General features: G+C 53.6%; 1 protein-coding gene across 8 annotated transcripts in view; it reads right to left on the bottom strand.

Moving 5' to 3' along the window:
• Window positions 1-21,928, bottom strand: part of KLHL25 (kelch like family member 25) — a 50,731-nt gene that overhangs the window by 11,469 nt on the left and 17,334 nt on the right. For 2 of the 8 annotated variants that reach the window (XR_005018896.1, XM_036844706.1), the window contains exons 2-6: window positions 13,391-13,457; window positions 12,697-12,762; window positions 12,502-12,585; window positions 11,316-11,509; window positions 5,332-7,136 (exon numbers count right to left, since the gene is read on the bottom strand). Coding sequence is in view for 7 of the 8 variants with exons in the window: in XM_036844706.1 (XP_036700601.1) it covers window positions 5,356-7,125 (1,770 nt within the window). In the remaining variant the exon portion in view is untranslated. Of the gene's footprint in view, window positions 1-5,331; window positions 7,137-7,341; window positions 7,423-11,315; window positions 12,288-12,501; window positions 12,586-12,678; window positions 12,763-13,390; window positions 13,458-21,928 lie in introns of those variants that run through there. The other 6 variants (XM_036844708.1, XM_036844709.1, XM_036844711.1 and 3 more) reach the window with 6 other exon arrangements.

Below are 21,928 nucleotides of genomic sequence, written 5' to 3'. Positions count from 1 at the left end.
AAGCCTCAGAGCCCCCTGTGCCAGGGGTGAGGGGCTGTGGGATCCTGACCTGGGGGGTGGCCCTTCTGGGCTGTCCCGAGTTGCTGAGGAAGAGGTGGCACCCTGAAGGCAGAGGAGCTGGGGAGCCACACTGCCCGGATCACTCAGGTGCGTCCCATGGCCATCCTGGTCTGCGCCACCCTGATTTCTGGCAGTTGCTTCTCTGAGGCCTGGTTTCCTCATCTGTGAAATGGGACCATGTATCAATGAAAAAATGGTGCCCGCCACGTCAGTAAACAAAGGATGTTGCAGCTGCCCCCGACGGTGCACCCTGAGGAGACTCAGGATGTTTCGAAAGCACAGGATACTGGACCCCTGACAGCTGAAGTGCATCTTAAAGGAATGAATTCAGTGAGCCCAGACTCTTGCATCTTCCCATACACAGAGAAGCGCCAAATTCCTTAACTTGAGATGTCTGGTTTCTTTAACAATATTCTTTTGATGTTCTGACTACCTGATCTTCGTTGCAAGAACTCCTATATGTGCTGGCTCCCCCCTGCCTCTTGGGAGCGGCCCCTCAGAGCTATCTGAGAGGCTGCGTCCCAGGCTTAAGTCCTCAGTTTTGTCCGCCAAATAAAACATAATTCTCAACCTTTAGGTTGTGCATTTTTTTTCCAGTCAACAGGACACTTGTCTAGCCCACCGCCCGTGCACAGTGGCCCTGGCCAGCCCCGTGAATGCCCTCGCTGTCCCGTGGCGTGCTGGTGGGGGCCTGCTGTGCGGACCACAGCCACTAACGCCATCCCCATCGCGGGCCTGGCACAGGGCGGCCCTGGTGAACATGGGCAGAACGGGAGGCCGTGGGTGCGCGGGCGGATGGGTGGACGCGGGGTGTTGCAAAAGGCCTGCCCTCCTGCCCCGAGCACCCCCCCGGCCACACCAGCCCAGCCCTGAATCCTGTGCTCCGGGGTTGCCTCTCGGCCGCAATCTCTCTTAAGGCAGGACAGGATGTGCTGAATCAGCCCTCCTCTGGTGGCAACTGAGTCCCCTGCAGGGCCCCCCAGGGGACTGACGGGCTCAGCCCTTCCCAGAGAGGGGCTGGAGCCCGTGCCCCGGCACCCCAAGTGTCTGGGTTCCAACAATGCCCGTAAGGAGAAGACGGCTCCCGGCAACCTGGACCCCTGCCCCGATGTTCTGAAGCCCTCAGGCCAGGGGCAGGCTGGGGGAGGTGGGAGCTCAGCGGGAGAGAACAAGAGAAAAGAACGTTCACAGCTAGTCTACACTTGGCGGGTAGCCCGGGGAGATGGGCGCCCACCCCGGCTCCAGGGGCCTCCTGCCACCGCTGGCCACTGTCACCTAGGGACAAGGATCGGATGTGACACGGGAGCTAAGGGCTGGCCCTGGAGGTCCTGCCGGCGTTCAGTTTCCAGCACAGCACTCCACCCCCACTGCTGGGCAGCACCCGTGTGGCCCGCACTCGGCACCAGGGTGCAGATGTGGGGTGCCCAGTGCCCGGGTCTCCAGAGACACCTGCAGGCCTGAGGCAGCTCCAGGGCTCAGATCCCACTCCAACCCTCACCAGCTGTTAGCGTGATGCCAACCACCTATGCTGAGTCTCGGGTGCCAGCTCCGTAACAGCAGCACCGGTGACAAATGCTTCTGAGAGGGTTAAATGAGCTCACAACTGGGGCACCTGGCGTGGATGCAGGCACCACCCAGAGCTCACGAGTGGTGTCCGAGATGGGGAAACAAAGCACTTGGGGACGAACGGGGGAAGTCACTCAGGGTGATGGGGAGGGGGTGCAGAGCGCAGGGCTCTGGCTGGTGGTTCCTGAAGTTAAGTGGAGTCTTAAGAGATGGACGTGGGGTTCGGGGACCAGAGAGGCACTGCAGACAGGACCCCAGGCCGGTCCTATGCCTGCAGCAGGGACTGGGACAGTAGAGCAGGGAGGGGCACTCGGGGGACGCACTGGGTACAGACCCCATTCTCTGGTCCCAGCACGGGACTTCCGGCCGGCAGCCAGGCTGGGTGGAGAGTGGGGGGCCCATGCCGGAGGGGCAGCAGGCGTGCTAATCTCTGCTCGTCATGACCTGCAGCCTTGTCGAGGGTGCGTGGGCCCAGCCCCTTACCCACCCCTGCTGTCACAGGCCCCTCCCATCCCCCCACCTGCCGCAGCCCCCCGGCTCAGGACCACCCTCAGGACCTGGTCTGCGGCCTTCCGAGTGAGGGCTGCTCCTCCAGCGGGTCCTGGCAGCACTGTGGCGACTGCCCCAGCAGCAGCAGAACGAGGGAGACTTCCTGCCACAAAGCCCCACTTCCCAGGAGCTGAGGGAGGGCCGGACGGGCCCAGGCATCAGCTTCCTACCCCAGTGCCCGCCACATCCTCATTCCTGAGACCACAGCACCCACGCCGTGGGCTGGGGAGCACGGAAGGAACAAGGCCCGTGTGGCACTCAGCCAGGCAATGGCAAGTGCGATCCCGACCGTGAGGGATGGACCCTTCCAGAAGGAAGGGCTGGCCCAGGGACATGCAGAGGTCCCTGCGCCCAAAGCATCCCGAAACCATTATCACCACCATCCCCTCCTCCTCGCAACCTCATATAAAGGTGGACTCTGAACCCAGCCCCTCACTTGGTCTCTCCTCCTCAACTACTGTGAGTAATACAGTTTTTATTCCCGTTTTCCAGATGAGAAAGCTGAAGCTCAGAGAAGTTAAGCAACCAGGGTCAAGCAGGCAGCAAGAGTCAGGGCCGACCCTTCCACGGTCCCTGAAATGGGGGGAAGTCCTGGAAAAGTAAAGGGCTCACTGGGTCCGGCTGACCTACCACCCACCCTCTCCCCCTTGGGGAAGAACTGCCCTCCCGGGTCCCGGGGATGGGCAAACACCAGACAGGGTCAGAGCCACCTGGCCTGGGCTGGGTGGCCTGAGATGGGAGGAGCCTTTGGGCCCCACAGGTGACCAGCCTAAGTTCCCAGAGCGTGGGAACAGGGACTCAACAAGGAAACGCCAGTGTTCTCTTTGAAGTCTATTTCTCAGGACCAAGATATTTTGCTGGTCAGATTTTTCTCCCAAAGAGGAAGAGAGCACATTAAAACAAAACAGAGAAACCTTAAAAGAGAACAAAGCCTATTCTCATCCAGGCTGGCCTTTATGAGGCCAAACACACTGTATGGCACATCTGATGCCTTCGCTGGGTCCTGCCTTGCCTGCCAGCAGACATATCTCTTTAAGGGCCTCGAAGGCACGGCTGGATTTGATTTAATAGCTGAAACATCAGATTCCATTCAGAAGCAATCCCAGCTAAGTATGATTGCTTCCGCCGTGTAGAGCTTTCAGCGTTCTTGTCAGCAGCCGCCAGGTCATTGAGGAAATCAATTTTTCAGCTCTGGCCAGCTCCTGACGGGGTTCCTGTGACCTGAACGGCACGGGGCTGGCTCCTCAGGGCGGCAGGAGCACAAGGCAGGTGCGGGCGGTGGGGGGGGCCAGCCGGGCAGAGAAGCACCTCGGTGTACAGGACAGTCCGGCGCCAGGTGGGAAGGCTCCCCCTGCGTGACCCTGGGATCTCCCACCGACCCCGCTTCTTAGAGCCCCCAGGACCTACGCCTCCTGACTCCCATCCACCGGGGGTCCCCGGACCTCACCGCCCCAAGGGCCAAGGACCCGAGGAGGGCTAAGAGTTGGGACCTGACCGTGGACGACCTTCTCCAGTGCCCACGAGTCCACCACTCCATTCCAGCCCCTGCCCCTGCACCCCTGCCAGGCTGGCTCAGGACACCCTAATCGAACCTCAGTGCCTGCTGTGGATCCTGCCCCAGCGGGGCTGCAGGAAAGATCCCACCCACCCCTCAGAAGAGGCCCTCCAGGACATGCTGGCCCTTCCTTCCGCCCTCTCCCTTCCCCTGACTCTGCACCCGTCCTGGGACCTGGGCAAGTCCCTCCTCCTGTCTCCCTGTTCCTCTGTCACCCAGAGGAAAGAGCGCCTGAATGTGTCCCTTTGCCCCTGGCATCCACTGTCACCTTCCCTTTTCAGGCAATGATTTCATATAATGCTGGCGCTAAGAACAGAGAGCAAGATAACTCGGGGTAACTGGGGCAGCACTGTAGCAAGCCCTGCTGGGGGGCTGTTCCCTCACGTAATCGTGACGCCCGCTCTGAGGACGGCCTTCTCTCCATCTTGCGGAGGAATGGGAGACAAGAGGTTCCCTCGCGCACCAGTGAGCACACAGCTGCCCCCAGGAGAGGCAGGACCCAATCCCAGGGCCATCTGGTCCCAGAGCCCTGGAACCACCAGATGTCCACAGTGGCACCCGGCCCCAGGGCGCCAGCTCCCGCCTCCCTTTGAGCCCTCCATCCACTCCCCTCCTGTTGCTTCTCATGGGCCCCCCAGGGTAGGGCTCGCACCTTGGCTGCACACTGGACTCACCTGGAGCTATAACGGCTACTGAGGCCTGGGCCCCAGAGGCCCCGAATGGCCTAGCGCAAGGCCTGGGCTAAGCATTTGAGCAGGACGGAATTTGTGGCCTTGCCCCAACAGAGATCTGGCCTTTGTCCTTGGCTTCTGGGAGGTGATCTGGGTCACACCTGATAGGAGTGTCTTTGTTTAGGGTGGGGGCTTTGGGTCACGCTGGACCAGCTGACTTGAGAGTAACATGATCAATCGGTCATGCCCACGTGATGGGGCCCTGCTAAAAATTCTGGACATCGCAGCTTTTGTGAGCTCCCCTGGCGGGCAGCATTCCGTGCGTGCCATCACTCGCTGATGCTGCGAGAGTAACGGTGTCCCAACTCCATGGGGAGTGGACAAGGGATGCTTTGCATTTGCACCCCAGTCCAAATTTGGACCATTTGGACCCCCAGGACTCTGACCCATGCGTCTCTGCCCTCTGATCTTAATCTGTATCCTTTGCCCATAACCATAACCGTGCACACATGCCTTCAGCGCATTCATGAGTCCTTCCAGTGAGTGCTGGATCTGAGACAGTTCTGGGCAACCCCGACCTCGCAGCTGGTGTCAGAGGGAGGGTGCCCCTGCGTGGAGACTGTGCCCTCAGACTTCACAGGTTGGCCTAGACTCCACACAGGACTGTCAAAAGACCCCCCGGGGACTCTGACCTGCGGCCATGCCTGGGAACCACCGCCCCAGTCTAAGATGGTCACCCCCATTTGGCAGAGGAGTTACGTGTTTTGCTCAAGATCAACTGCAAGTAAGGGGAAGAGCCAGGCTCCGGCTCCAGAGTTGAAAAAGGGTCCCAGAGCCCCCCAGTCACCTGCTGGCCTGCCTCGCCCGGCCTTCCGCGGAAGATGCAGCCTTTACCCGGAGTGGGATCAGGCCTGGGGTGCGGGGGCTCACCTGGTTGGGCTCTACAGGTGCGCCTCATGCGGGCAGGTGCTTCCAGGTGCTGACGAAGGCCGTGGGGATGAGCGAGTACGGCACGGTGGTGATGCAGTTCCACGTGTCCGAGGTGGGGTCATAGCAGTCCAGGGTCTTACACCGCTGGGTCCCGAAGTAGCCCCCCACCACGTAGAGCTTGTTGCCCGAGGCCAGGGCGTGGCAGGACATGCGCTTGGCAGTCATGTCCCCGATCCGCGTCCACTGGTTGGTCTCGCAGTCGAAGCGGTAGGCCGAGGCGGCTGTGAACTCCGTGTCGCCTCCCATGATGAAGATCTGGCTGCCCAGGACGGCGGCAGCGGTGTACCGCCAAGGCTGGGGACACTCGGCCTTGATCGTCCACCGGTTCTCTGCGGGGTCGTAGCACTGGACTTTGGACACCATGTCCCGGTGGATGCTGGTCCCCCCGAAGACAAAGAGCTTCAGCTTGGCGCTCACGACCGCGGCATTGCTGACGCCATCCCTCAGTGGGGCCACCATCGTCCACTTGTTAGCCTCGGGGTCGTACTTCTCCACCTGCTTCAGGGAGACAGACGGCGAGGCTGGGAAGACGCCAGCCAGGGACGTGTGCCCCCCGACCACGTAGAGGCAGTTCTCCAGCTCGGCCGAGCCGTGGCCGAAACGGGCGATGAGCATGGGCGCCGCCTTGGACCACTCCTCGTGGACGGTGTTGTACACCCACACGTCCTTGGAGACCCCGTTCTCGGAGCCCCGGCCCCCGGTCACGTAGACCTTGCAGCCGATGGCCGAGGCACTGAACTCCTTGCGGGGGCTGGGCAGGTCCGCCTTGGGGATGATCTCCTTGGCCTTGTGGTCCACCTGGTAGATCTTGTCACACATGAAGGTCTGGCCCCCGAGGATGAGCAGCGTGTGCCCGGCCCTGCGCGGCCGGGCGCAGGGGCTGGTGACCACGCCGTCGTTCTCTAGGATGCGGGCCTTGCAGCGCAGCGCCTCGTCCACGATGAGCCGCGTGCGCTCGTCGGCCATGAGCAGGGCCTCGCCCGACACGGCCTCCTTCAGGCAGTCGGACGGCAGCAGGGCCAGCCGCACGCTGCGCAGCAGCTCAGGCAGGTGGGCCTTGCGCCGCTCCAGGTCGTGCCTGACCCACTGCAGGACGGCCTCGAAGACCACGCGCTCGTCCTCGGCCTCCAGCTCATCACTGGAGATGAGGTCCAGCAGGGTGTCCTTGGACAGGCTGTTGAAGTCCTCGCTCTGCCGCACGGCCTCGAAGTGCACCAGGCACATGCGCCACGAGAACTCGTAGAGCCGCCGGCACTGGTGGGCGTCCGACAGCAGCATCATGCCCAGGCAGTTGGACGGGAACAGGTTCTTCTCCAGGAACTCGGCGGCCGCGTCGCGCACGTCGTGGAACTGCAGCATGTCGCCCGCCTCGAGCAGCGACTCGGCGTTCTCCTCGTTGATGACGATGCGGGACGAGTAGGCGAAGTCCAGCAGCAGCTCCAGCACCTCAGGGTGCAGGTTCTCCTGGAAGTTGACCGTGTCGTCGCGGCTCTCCCGCAGGCCGTGGCTGAACATGGCCTCGAAGTAGCGGCTGGAGGCGGCGAGCACGGCGCGGTGGCAGGGGAAGGCGCGGTCGCCGGCCCAGAGCGTGACGTCCGTGAACATGCGGTGCTTGCGCAGCGTGTTGAGGTGCGCCAGCACGCAGTCGGGGTGCGAGGCCTTGTGGAACAGCGTGATATTCATGGAGCCCGTGCTGCTCCGCGACTTGCGGGTCTCATGGACGCTGACCGACATGCTGAGCCAACCTGCCAGGGGGTGGGGGACAAGGCCACAGGTGAGAGGGGCCAGGGCCTGGCGCCCCCGCAGCTCCCCGCTCAGCCCCCAAGCCTGGCCGGCCCGCCCCCTCCACCCCTGCTCTCTGCTCGGCTCTGCCAAACCCAGCCCAAGCCCCACCCCTCAATCTGCCAGCCAAGGACGACTCGGATGGTAGAGGCTGGGGTTCAGACCAACCGCTTTTGCACCAGCTCTGGACATGAGCCTCCTTGGGTGACCTCGAGCTGCAGCTGCCTCCCGTGGTTGCTAGAACGTGCAATAGTGTCCCCAGCCTGGTTAAGAAGACAGCAGGGCAGTGCTAAGGAGCGTGTGCTCTGGACGCATTCCACCGCCCGGGGCTGCTACTGTGTGGCCCCATTCTGCAGCCGGGGAAGCCAAGGCTCAGAGATGCAAAGTGGCTGCCTCACACGCTGCAGCTGGAACTCCCTCGTGGGCTGTCTGGTTCCAGCCCAATCTCTACCCCCCATTCGCCCAAGGAGACTGGGATTCCTGCAGGGGGACTTTTGAAAGCCGTTCCCAAGGAGCCACAGACCCCAAGCAGAGCCTTACGCCCCCCTCTGCTCTCAGCGCGCCCTGTCCTGAGCTGGGCTCCAAGCAGCCCTGGCCACGCCCCTCACACCCCTTGCCCTTGGAAAGTTCCCCAAGAACTGCTGTCACAGCCCAAGCGCTCAGCATGGACACGTTCTGCAAATCCAGGGCTCTCCAGAGGCCTCCGGACCCAGCCGCGATAAGCACGGTGTGGAGATGAGGCCAGCTAGCCTGCGGCTCACCCTCTGGACACCTGCTCGATTCCGAGGTCCCCAGGGGAAGCCAAGACAAAGTCCTGGGTGACAGTGGGACGCTAAAGCAATCCAGATTTGCCTCAACCAAAGCAGCAGGAAAACCTGCAGCCATCGGAGCCTCCCTGGTCCCGGCAGGCGACTCCAGGCTCCCGGGCCACAGCAAACGCTCCACCTGCCCCCTCGTCTGGCGTCCTCTGCCAGGCCCGGGACTTGGGGCTCCGAGTGGGGGTCCCCAGAGCAGACAGACACAGGCTCGTCACCCGCTGGAACGTGGGGATTCCAAAGCACTTGAATTAAAGTCTGGCCGATGGCATGACCCAAGACCCCGCTGTGGTACTATGGGAATGAGGCTCAGCCAGACGGCAGGCAAAGACCCTAGGCCTCAAGAGAAAGTGGCCAAAAGGCAAACTGCATTCAGCGCCCTGACCCCAAAAGCCTGGGCTTCCTCCTTCCCGCTGGTAAGGAGGCCAGAAAAACCCCTTCTTTTTCATTTCTATTTTCAGAAGTGTAAACTCCCCCCACTCCCCGCTCCAAGTCAATCTTGTACTTAAGTAATAACCTGGTAAAGGAAGGCTGCCATCTCACGCTTCACTGGATTGTAAATTCCCGTCCAAGTGCGCTGCTCTCTCCCTTGCTCACTCGTCTCCTGGCAAAGAGCCAGGGAAGCCACCGAGTGACGTGAACAGAGCTGCCCGGGCAAGGCCCCTGCTCCCGGGCTGGGGCAGGGAAGACACAGGGGCTGGGCCTGGCCTTGCTGCTCTGGCCCCCGAGCTCCAGGCACACTGCGGGCCGATGACCCGTCAGGGTCCCTGCAGTGCAAACCTGCCACCGCGGAGCACCGAGCTCCAGGTTAGAGGTTCGCCTGAGGGGGGGGTGTGTGTGTCCGTGTGCAGCCCACAGGGGCGGGAGAGTGCTGGACCCGACGTCCAGGCTGGACACAGTGGTCCCCAGTCTACCACCTGCCCTAGGGCACCTCTCCCCGCCTCTGCAACTTAGTTTTCTCTATTGTAAGACAAAGCCCCTGCTCTGCTCGGGCCTCTGAGAGTCCCTCACTTGTTGGCAATTATTTACAGAGCTTGACCCCCGAGCCTGGCCCTGGGGCCAGGCGTCGCAGAGATGAGAGACTGCGCTGACCTGGCCGCAGAGGCTTCCTGGGAAGCCCCCCTGCCCCCCCCAGGTCTGAACTGCCCAACCTGAATTCCAGCCTTGCCGCACGGCTCCCCAAATCTCACGTGACTGCTAAATCCTCGTTCCGGCTTCTGCCTCCTTGATCACCGGGCACTTTCCCAAATGTGGCCATCCACCCGGTGACTGTCTATCCAGCTCCCGCGTGTCTGGGCTGTTGGAGGGACGTGGCCTTTGATCTGTGTGCCACCTGGGGGACTGGCTCCGAGGACTCCAATTCAGGGCCCTGATGCTGAGGCCTGACCTCGGTTCCTGCTGTTCCACAGGCCCCACCTGCTCTGGGTCCCTGAGCACCTCACTGCCCTCGCCCTGTGCCCCACCCCAGCCAGGAAACCAGGCTGCTTCTGAGCTCCGCGTGAACGTAGCCTTGAATGCTGGGGCTTGGACACCCATGCGTGGTGCCCAACTCCTCCTGGACTCACTTTACAGACAGCACCGGGTTGGACTGCCAGCTCTCTGCCGTGCAAACAGGACGTCACTAGTAGCTGCTCCTGGGGGGCAGTGGGCTCGGAGGCTGCCCACGGGGCCTGGCCGTGGGGCTAGCCAGAGAGTGGACGGCCCTGCTTTCCTCCCACAGTCACATGTGGACACACACCCTCAGCCCGTCAGGCGAAGGCCCTCTTGGGTTTTCTGGCCCCGTGGGGCACGCTTCCCTCCCTCCCGGGCCCAGGTCCACGCTGAGGCAGCGGCACTGAGGCTGCGGGAATGGACTGGGCCCCCCTCCACTCTGGGGGGCTGTGAACAGGGCCGCCCTGGGAGGGATCCAGGCGGAGACTGCCTTAGGAGGGCGTTAAGGGCAGGGCGAAGCAGGACTCAAAGACTGAGAAGGTGCCAAAAAGCAGGGCAAACCCCAACAGAGCAGCCACGTTTGCCCTGAGAATGAGGTCAAGTGGTGACCTCTGCAAGGGCAACGCTGAGTGGGCAGCCCGGGGCCCCTGAGCTGGCTCTGTCTCGCTCAGCACCAGGATGCCTGCCCGCTGCGCCAACTCCCGCCCCGGCCGAGAGCCCGCGACGCACGGACACACCCAAGCGGGTTCCCCCCCAGACGGCTGCCAGCCCAGGCTCCTCTGCGCAGAGCCGAGGGCAGCAGCACCTGCCAGGCAGGCCGGCTCCCCTGTCTGTCCCGCCTCCTCCCAGGAGGCGCCCGGACCTGAGCCAGTCTCCCAGGGACAGCCCCGAAGCACCAGGATTCTGGGGGGGAGTGGAGAGTCTCACTGGCCCCAGTTTACAGACAAGGAGGCTGAGGCCCAGACACAGGGAGGGGGCCGCAGAGACTGCGAATCGAGTCTCCACCCAGGCCCGCGGGTGCCCGGGGCTGCCCTTCAGCTCCAGGCCAGCGGTGTGGGAGGACAGGCCTGAAAGCCGGGGGCCCTGGATGCTGTGCGCCCCACCTCCACCAGAGAATACCTGGAAGCCGAATCGTTACCTCCACCGCAACGTGTCCAGCATTTCCCCCACATCTGTTCCTCCCCCCTGTCTGGGAAATGCCACCAACACGCTCCTTGGTGCTCAGATCCCACCATTCCCTCAACCAGCCCACCACATGTCCTGTGGCCGCGCCTCCTACACGAGTCCTGGACCTGACCCTCCCCCCAACCCGTCTCTCCCCTGGACTAACAGAAACGCCCCTCGCCAGCCTCTGCTTCTGCTCGTGCCCCCCAGGGTCTGAATTCATCCAGAGACCAGAGTTACCTTTTAAACAGCATCACCTGGATCACAGCACACCCAGCTCAAAACTCTCCAGGGCCATCCCAGCACCCTCAGTAAAATCCCAGGTCCCTACTGTGGTCTCCAGGTCTCCACTGGCTACCCCTGTGTCCTCACATCCTGCTACGTCCCAAAGAGCTGCCCCTCAGGCTGCGCTGGACTTGTCACTGGCCTCAGGACCTTTTCACGTGCTGTTCTTCTGCCTGGAACGCTCCCCTGCCCACCCCATTTTTCCTGAGTGGCTCACTCTCGCCCTCCTGAGAGTGGCCACCTTGTTGAGGTCACCCCCTCCCACACCTCCCCTACTTCTGCCTTCGCAGCACCCGTCACAACTTAGCATCATGCGCTTATCTGCCTCCTGCATCTCTGGCCCCTGAAGGCGGGGACCGTGTGTGGTGCTGATGGGACCCGGCACAGAGTGACCACTTGACTGGACTAAATGACCAAGCTGAGACGCATATGGTGCATAAAGCTCACCTCACTGACATCCACTGCGGTGCTCGCCCAGCTGCCCTCCAGGCCCAGAGAAGATGCAGGCTGAGACGGCTGTGCATGCTGCCGAGGTAGCTGTGACGACGGGCGTGCATGGTGGACACGCAAGCCAGCACGGCCCCCCTCCTGCTTGCCCCAACATCCAGCTGTTCTCAGGAACCACCCTCCTCCACTCCAGGCTGTTTAGACACGGGATCCAAGGCGGGGCACCGGGCTGGCCGAAGTGGTGCATCCCTGGGCTCCAGCATCCTCCCAGCCACCGTGATGGGCCCATACCCAGGATGAGCCCAGGACACTCTGACGGGCCCCACGCCCAGGATGGGCCCAGGAGACTCTAGTCTACGATGTTTACTCAGCTGCAGGGGGTGAGGCAGGCTCTGTTCCTGGGGCTGCTGACAGATTGAACCGAGGCTGGGAGCGGGAGTGCTGCCCGAGGTGGGAGCTGCACAGAGGAGGAGAGCGGGGCCCTCATGCCTGCTGACTTGAGCCAGTCCGCCCCCTTCCTTTCTGTCACTTGCCACCAGGAGTCCCAACTAGTGAAAGGATCACTGGGACGTCAGTTCCTGAATCAGGGATCAGGATTGCTGGCCTTAGTAAGGGGTCTTTGCTATGCGAGTCCTGCCACCTTCCACCTCCAGGGGAGGCCACCCTAGACACCAAGAACGGGCTTCATGAGGTGATTTCCAGTGTTCAGTCCCAGTTACACACCCAGCCCTATGCAGGGGCTGGGGGATCCAAAGAGAGTATAAGACAAAAGGTTCCCAGTGGCAGGAAGGGTGAGCACCAAAAGCGTGTGTGCAGAGTCAGGTCTGTCCAGACTCTTGGAAGCCTGTCTCCATGGCCCCCTGCCTTTGGGGGCCCCCAAAAATCAGACACTCTCAACCTGTACGTATCTCAGGACTATTTTGATGACCTAAGCGTCATCCCGGGTTTTGATGGATTTAAGGCACATAAATTAACTGCATGACACTGCCATGCTCCTGACGAGCAATTTATCATCCTGCTAAGAGGTACTGATCCACCTCCGACAATAGCTCCGCTTCCCCGACTGCAGTCCTTACCTACAGGAAAGAGGTTAAAATGCACCAAATAGAAGGGATGGGATCAAGATGGCGGAGGAACAGGATGGGGAGCTCACCTGCTCCCACAAAAACATTAAAAATACACCTACAAGTGGAACGATGCGCACAGAACACCCACTGAATGCCGGCAGACGGCCTCAGACTTCTGAAAGGGCAAGGAAACCGCCATGTAACTGGCTAGGACAAAAGGAAAAAGAGAAAGAAAGAAATCGGGATGGGGCTTGCGCCCCAGGGAGGGAGCTGTGAAGGAGGAAAGATTTCCGCACCTTGGGAAGTCTCCTCACCGGCAGGGAGATGAGCCTGGACGGAGGGGGAGCTTCAGAGCCTCGGAGGAGAGTGCAGCAACTGGTCTGCGGAAGGCAAAACGGAGAGTAACCTGCAGAGGAGGTCGGCACCGCCACCCTGCTCTCCCCAGCCTGAGACTCTCTTCTTTCGGTGCGGGTGGGGGCTGGGTGAAGCTAAAGCTCAGGCTTCAGAGGTCAGACCCAGGGAGAGGACCGGGGATGGCTGCATGGAGACAGCCTGAAGAGGCTGGAGTGTGGCCACTGAGGGGGTACTTGGAAGAAGCCTGGGCCTGTCAGAGAGGCAAGGCGCCATTCCGGGGAGGGGGCATGAGGAGAGGAGTTGGACCACCAAAAGAGCTTCTTTCCCTGTGAGCGTTCCCAGGCAACAGGACACCGCCTACCAGAGTTCCAGGGGTGGGCGTGAGTCGCTGCCATGAGACACGCAAGCGGGTGCCAAGCGCTGCCCCCAGTCTCCCAGGAATACACGGAGAGCAGCTACTGCTACGAGACCTGCGAACAGGCACCAAGCACTGCCCCCGCCATCCCGGGAGTGCACAAGGGCCACTGCACCTGCACACCCCATATCAAGGGGATAACCGCCAGCACACGCTGAAGAAAGAGACAGCAAGCATCCAAGCTAAAGGAAGCCCCTCTCTTCTGGAAAACATGGTGGAGTAGAAGGACTTGAGCTCACCTCCTCTCATGAAAACACCAAAATCACAACTGACTGCTGAACAGCCATCGACACAAAAGACTTGAACCTACAAAAAAAAAAGATATTTTAGATTCAAAGACAAAGAAGGCGCCACAACAAGATGGCAGGAGGGAGGCTTTCACGACATAATCAAATCGCATACCCACCAGGTGGGAGACCCACAAATTGGAAAATAATTATATCATAGAGGCTCTCCCACAGGAGTGAGAGTCCTGAGCCCCATGTCAGGTTCCCCAGCCTGAGGGTCTGATATCAGGAGGAGGAACCCCCCAGAGCATTTGGCTTTGAAGGCCAGTGGGGCTTGAGTGCAGGAACTCCACAGGACTGGGGCAAACAGGGACTCCACTCTTAGAGGACGCTCACAAGATTTCATGTACACTGGAACCCAGCCCAAAGCAGTAACTCCATAGGAGCCAAGGCTGGACCTACCTATGAGTCATGGAGGGTGTCCTGGGGAGGCAGGGGTAGGCTGTGGCTGACTGGGGAGGGAGCAAGGACACTGGTGGCAGAGGCCCCAGAGAATATTGATCAGCATTACCTCTCCTGGAGGTCACTATTTTGGCATCAAGACCTGGCCCTACCGAACAGCCTGCAGACTCCAGTGCTGGAATGCCTCAGGCCAAACAAACAGCAGGATAGGAACAGCCCCACCCATCAGCAGACAGGCTGCCTAAAGCCTTACAGAGCTCACAGCCACCTCTAAACACACTACTTGACACGGCCCTGCCCACTACAGGGACAAGACCCAGCTGAACCCACCAGTGGGCAGGCACCAGTCCCTCCGAAGCCTGCACAAACACCAGGACCAACTTCACCCACCAAGGGGCAGACACCAGAAGCAAGAGGAGCTATGATCCTGCAGCCAGCAGAAAGGAAACCACAAACACAGAAAGTTAGACAAAGTGAGATGGCAGATAAATATGTTCCAGACGAAGGAACAAGACAAAAACCCACAAGAACAACTAAATGAAATGGAGATAGGCAACCTACCTGAAAGAGAATTTAGAGTAATGATATAGTAAAGATGATCCAAGGTCTTGGAAAAAGAATGGAGGCACAGATTGAGACGATACAAGAGATGATTAACAAAAAGCTAGAAGATTTAAAGAACAAACAAACAGAGATGAACAATACAATAACTGGAATGAAAAATACACTAGAAGGAGTCAATAGCAGACTAACTGAGGCAGAAGAACGAATAACTGACTGAAAGACAGAGTGGTGGAAATCACGGCCATGGAACAGAATAAAGAAAAAAAAATGAAAAGAAATAAGGTCAGTCTCAGAGACCTCTGGAAAACTATTAAACACACAAACATTTGCATTGTAGGAGTCCCAGAAGGAAAAGAGAGAAAGGATGTGAGAAAATATTTGAAGACACAATAGCTGAAAACTTCCCTAACATGAGAAGGGAAACACTCACTCAAATCCAGGAAGCACAGAGTCCCATACTAGATAAAACCAATGAGGAACATGATGAGACACATATTAATCAAACAGACAAAAATTAAAGACAAAGAAAGAATATTAAAAGCCACAAGGCAAAAGAAACAAGTAACATACAAGGGAATCCCCATAAGGTTATCAGCTGATTTTTCAGCAGAAATTCTGCAAGCCTGAAGGGAGGGGCACTATATATTTAAACTGATGAAAGGGAAAAATCTACAACCAAGAATACTCTACCCAGCAAGGCTCTCATTCATATTTGATGGAGAAATCAAAAGCTTTACAGACAACCAAAAGCTAAGAGAGTTCAGCACCACCAAACCAGCTTTAAAACAAATCCTAAAGAAACTTCTCTAAGTGGAAAAGAAATGGCCACAACTACAATAGAATCAAGAAAATTATGAATGGGAAAGCTCACCAGTAAAGGCAAACATAAAGTAAACATCTACACACAAATATAATATCAAAGCCAGCAATCGTGAGAAGATAAGAATACAAATGCAGGATACTGGAAATGCATTGGAAATTAAGAGACCAGCAATTTAAAACAATCTGGTATACATATAGACTGCTATAACAAAACCTCATGGGAACCACAAACCAAAAATCTACAATAGAAACACACACAAAAAAGAAAAAGCAATCCAAATACAACACTAAAGACAGACATCAAATTATAAGAGAACAAAAGAGGAAGGGAAGAAAAAAGACCTTCAAAAACAAATCCAAAAAATTAACAAAATGGCAATAAGAACATACATATTGATAATTACCTTAAATGTAAATGGATTAAATGCTCCAACCAAAAGACACAGACTGGCTGAATGGATACAAAAACAATACCCATATTTATGCTGTCTACAAGAGACGCACTTCAGATCTAGGGACACGTACAAACAAAGTGAGGGGATGGAAAAAGGTATTCCATGAAAGTGGAAATCAAAAGAAAGCTGGAGTAGCAATACTCATATCAGACAAAATAGACTTTAAAATAAAGACTGTTACAAGAGACAAAGAAGGTCACTACATAATGATCAAGAGATCAATCCAAGAAGAAGATATAACAATTGTAAATATATATGCACACAACATAGGAGCACCTTAATATATAAGGCAAATACTAACAGCCATAAAAGGAGAAATTGACAGTAACACAATAATAGTGGGAGACTTTAACACCCCACTTTCATCATTGGACAGATCATCCAGACAAAAAATCAATAAGGAAACACAGGCCTTAAATGACACATTAGACCAGATGGACTTAACTGATATTTATAGAACATTGCATCCAAAAGCAACAGAATACACTTTCTTCTCAAATGCACATGGTACTTTCTCCAGAAGAGATCACATCTTGGGTCACAAATCAAGCCTTGGTAAATTTAAGAAAATCGAAATCATATCAAGCATCTTTTCCGACCACAACACTATGAGATTAGAAGTCAATTACAGGAAAAAAAACCTGTAAAAAACACAAACACGTGGAGGCTAAACAATATCTTACTAATCAACCAATGGATCACTGAAGAAATCAAAGATGAAATCAAAAAATACCTAGAGACAAATGAAAATGAAAGCATGATGATCCAAAACCTATGGGATGCAGCTAACAGTTCTAAGAGGGAAGTTTATAGCAATACAATCTTACCTCAGGAAACAAAAAAAAATCTCAAATAAACAACCTAAACTTACACCCAAAGCAACTAGAGAAAGAAGAAACAAAACCCAAAGTTGGAAAAAAAGAAATGATAAAGATCAGAGCAAAAATACACCTGATCTTAGCCAAAAGGCCAAGAAGCAATAGAGACCAGAAATAAATGAAATAGAGAAAAAAACAATAGAAAAGATCAATGAAACAAAAAGCTGGTTCCTTCAAAAGATAAACAAAATTGATAAACCTTTGGCCAGACTCTTTGAGAAAAAAAGGCAGAGGGCTCAAATAAATAAAATTAGTAATGAAAAAGGAGAACTTACAATGGACACCACAGAAATACAGAAGATCATGAGACTACTACAAACAACTACATGCTACTAAAATGGACAACCTAGAAGAAATGGACAAATTCTTAGAAAGGTACAATCTTCTAAGACTGAACCAGGAAGAAATAGAAAATATGAACAGACCACAAGTAATGAAATTGAAACAGTGATTTTAAAACTTCCAACAAACAAAAGTCCAGGACCAGATGGCTTCACAGGTGAATTCTATCAAACATTTAGAGAGGAGCTAACACCCATCCTTCCCAAACTCTTCCAAAAAATTGCAGAGGAAGGAACACTCCCAAACTCATTCTACAAGGCCACCCATCACCCTGATATCAAAACCAGACAGAGATACTACAAAAAAAGAAAATTACAGACCAATATCACTGATGAATATAGATGCAAAAATCCTCAACAAAATACTAGCAAACAGAATCCAACAATACATTAAAAGGATCATACACCATGATCAAATGGGATTTATCCCTGGGATGCAAGGATTCTTCGATACCCACAAATCAATCAATGTGATACACCACATTAACAAACTGAATAAAAACCATGTGATCATCTCAATAGATGCAGAAAAAGCTTCTGACAAAATTCAACACCCATTTATGATAAAAAGTCTCCAGAAAGTGGGCATAGAAGGAACTTACCTCAACATAATAAAGGCCATATATGGCAAACCCACAGCTAACATCATTCTCAATGGTGAAAAGCTGAAAGCATTCCCTCTAAGATCAGGAACTAGACAAGGATGTCCACTCTTGCCACTTTTATTCAATGTAGTTTTGGAAGTCCTAACCACAGCAATCAGAGAAGAAAAAGAAAAGGAATCCAAATTGGAAAAGAAGAAGTAAAACTGTCACTGTTTGCAGATGACATGATACTACACATAGAAAATCCTAAAGATGCTACCAGAAAACTACTAGAGCTCATCAATGAATTCGGTAAAGTTGCAGGATAGAAAATTAATACAGGGTTTCCCTGGTGGCGCAGTGGTTGAGAATCCACCTGCCAATGCAGGGAACACGAGTTCGATCCCTGGTCCGGGAAAATCCCACATGCCGCGGAGCAACTAAGCCCGTGGGCCACAACTACTGAGCCTGCACTCTAGAGCCTGCGAGCTACAACTACTGAGCCCTCGTGCCACAATTACTGAAGCCCACGTGCCTAGAGCCCATGCTCCACAACAAGAGAAGCCATCGCAATGAGAAGCATGTGCACTGCAACGAAGAGTAGCCCCCACTTGCCGCAACTAGAGAAAGCCCACGCGCAGCAACAAAGACCCAATAATAAATAAATTAAATAAATAAATTATAAAAAAAAGAAAATTAATACACAGAAATCTGTTGCATTTCTATATGCTAACGACAAAAAATCCAGAAAGAGAAATTAAGGAAACAATCCCATTTACCAACACATCAAAAAGAATAAAACACCTAAGAATAAACCTACCTAAGGAGACAAGAGACCTGCCTGTACTCTGAAAACAATAAGACACTAATGAAAGAAATCGAAGATGACACAAACACATGGAGAGATACACCACGTTCTTGCACTGGAAGAATCAATACTGTCATAATGACTATACTACCCAAGGCAATCTATAGATTCAATGCAATCCCTATCAAATTACCAATGGCATTTTTCACAGAACTAGAACAAAAATTTTTTTAATTTGTATGGAGACACAAAAGACCCCCAATAGCCAAAGCAATCCTGAGAAAGAAAAATGGAGCTGGAGGAATCAGGCTCCCTGACTTCAGACTATACTACAAAGCTACAGTCATCAAAACAGTATGGTACTGGCACAAAAACAGAAATATAGCTCAATGGAACGGGATACAAAGCCCAGAAATAAACCCATGCACCTATGGTCAACTAATCTATGACCAAGGAGGCAAGAATATACAATGGAGAGAAGACAGCCTCTTCAATAAGTGATGCTGGAAACACTGGACAGCTGTATGTAAAAGAATGAAATTAGAACATTCTCTAATACCATACACAAAAATAAACTCAAAATGGATCAAAGACCTAAATGTAAGGCTGGACACTATAAAACTCTTAGAGGAAAACATAGGCAGAACACTCTTTGACATAAATTGCAGCAATACCTTTTTGGATCCACCTCCTAATGAAAATAAAAACAAAAATAAACAAATAGGATCTAATTAAACTTAAAAGCTTCTGCACAGCAAAGGAAACCATAAACAAAATGAAAAGACAACCCACAGAATGGGAGAAAATACTTGCAAACAATGCAACCGACAGGGATTAATCTCCAAAATATACAAACAGCATATGCTGCTCTGTATCCAAAAAACAAACAACCCAATAAAAAAGATGGGCAGAAGATCTAAATAGACGTTTCTCCAAAGAAGACACATGGATGGCCAAAAAGCACATGGAAAGATGCCCAACATCGCTAATTATTAGAGAACTGCAAATCAAAACTGCAATGATGTATTACCTCACACCAGTCAGGATGGCCATCCTCAAAAAGTCTACAAACAATAAATGCTGGAGAGGGTGTGGAGAAAAGGGAACCCTCCTACACTGTTAGTGGGAATGTAAACTGATACAGCCACTATGAAGAACAGTATGGAGGGTCCTTAAAAAACTAAAAATAGAACTACCAAGTGATCCTGCAATCCCACTACTGGGCATATATAAGGAGAAAACCATAATTCGAAAAGATACATGCACCCGAATGTTCACTGCAGCACTATTTACAACAGCCAAGACACAGAAGCAAACTAAATGTCCATCGACAGAAGAACAGATAAAGAAGATGTGGTACATACCTACAATGGAATATTACTCAGCCATTAAAAAGAAGGAAATAATGCCATTTGCAGCAACATGGATGGACCTAGTGATTATCATACTAAATGAAGTAAGTCAGACAAAGACAAATATATGATATCACTTATATGTGGAATCTAAGAAAAATGATACAAATGAACTTATTTACAAAACAGAAACAGACTTACAGATATCGAAGACAAACTCATGGTTATCAAAGGGGAAACGTGGGGGGGTAATGGTAAATTAGGAGCTTGGGATGAACATACACACCACTGTATATAAGACAGATAACCAACGAGGACCTACTGTACAGCACAGGGAAGTCTACTCAATATTCTGTGATAACCTATATGAGAAAAGAATCTGAAAAAGAATGAATATATGTGTCTAATTGAATCACTTTGCTGTACACCTGAAACTAACACAACATTGTAAATCAACTATACTCCAATGTAATACATATATAGTTTTAAAATTGCAAAAAGGGACTTCCCTGGTGGCACAGTGGTTATGAATCTGCCTGCCAATGCAGGGGACACAGGTTCAAGCCCTGATCCAGGAAGATCCCACATGCCACGGAGCAACTAAGCCCATGCGCCACAAGTACTGAAGCCCACGCTCCTAGAGCCCGTGTTCCACAAGAGAAGCCACCGCAATGAGAAGCCCGCGCACTGCAACGAAGACCCAACGCAGCCAAAAATAAATAAATAATTTATTAAAAAATAAATAAATAAAATAAAATTGCCAAAAAAAAGCACCAAATAGCAAGGTGCCCAGCTCACCTTTCATCCTCCTTGGAAAGTTAGCCAAATACATACATAAACAAACTAGCCAAGAGGCAAGACCCTCAGAAGAAAACTTGCCAAGCTCTCTGAAGATTCCAGTGACTAAGAGCTAAAGACCTCCACTCTCAGAGAAAAAGGCACCAGAGGCAATCACAGCTGCATTTCGGGGGTCACTCTCTGGGAGGCCCAGCTCTTCCTGCAGCGCTAACGCCCTCCCCGCCTTCCACCCCCAGCCAGGAGTTAGCAATTTTCTAAATGAGGGTGTCAACTCCATCACTCTTCGCTGGTGGCCAGAGGGAGCCAGAAAATCCCAGGGCCCAGCTGAGGGGTTGCAGGTAATGTGGTTCTGACTCGCTCATCCACCAGAAGCTTCCCGAACAATTCCCACGTGTCAGGCAGGGAGACAGTGATGCACAGAGACAGCGTTCCTGCCCCCATGGGGCTGCACTCTGCGGTTGGCGGTATGGAAGGGGGCAGACAGACCAGCGATAAGGAACCAAACCAGTGAAGAGGACACTTTCACTTCCTGGGAGTTCTATGAAGAAAATAAAATGGCAACGGGCCACAGAGGGACAAGACGACGGTGGGCTCATTTAGGCCCCTGTGAAGAGGGGACACGTGGGATGAAACTTAAGTGATGAGCGGAGCCCGGATGTGATGGCGGGGAAAGGAGGGTTCAGGCGGAGAAGCAGCAGGTGCAAAGGCTGGGTGGAAACCATCGGCCCTTCAGGGAAGAGAAAGGCCAGGGACAGGCAGGGGCGCTATCACACAGGGCCAGTGGCACGTGAACCCTGGGGCCAGTCGTGTAAGTGAAGAATTCGCCTTGGACATTCCAGCTGCAGCAGGTGGACCCCAGCCCGCAGAGGGGAGGGGCAGCAAGTATTTTGAAGCTGTATCTCCCAGGGGGTTCTGCCCCAGCTGCACTGACACGCCTGTGACAAAGCAGCCCCAAGGAAACTCACAGCTCCTCAACGCCAGTGCACAGAAACAGGGCCCCTGAAGAGATCCCAGCCCTTACCGGTGACCCTGCCAAAGTTAATTCACCTCTCTGGGCCTATTTTTCTCAATCATAAAGTGATGACGAAGACAGCTGCTACTTTATAGGTTTGTTTGAGACTTAAATGAGACCGTCGATGACAAGCATTTGGGACGGCCTGGCCCTCTCCTGCTTACTCAGTCAGCTGTTTTATTATTGTTGCTGTCGTCATTACCACCGTCACTGAATAAAGAACACAGCAGACATTACCCCAACCTCCACTTTGAATAAGGGGATTTTCACTGTCTACTCTATTCATTTTTTTTTTTTTTTTATAAATAGGTATGTTTTATAGTGGGTAATGTGAAGACTTCAGATGAAATAGATTGAGAAACTGATTGGAAATTGAATGCAAACTAAGACCACTTGACTGTTACTGAAATGAATAGCCCAGTTTGCTTTTTTTTTTTTAAAGAAATTCACGTTCTTTTATTTACTTATTTATGA

The sequence above is a fragment of the Balaenoptera musculus genome, chromosome 2 (assembly GCF_009873245.2).
Source record: "Balaenoptera musculus isolate JJ_BM4_2016_0621 chromosome 2, mBalMus1.pri.v3, whole genome shotgun sequence".
NCBI classification, from domain to species: Eukaryota; Metazoa; Chordata; class Mammalia; order Artiodactyla; family Balaenopteridae; genus Balaenoptera; species Balaenoptera musculus.
This window is presented reverse-complemented; position numbering and strand designations above follow the sequence as displayed.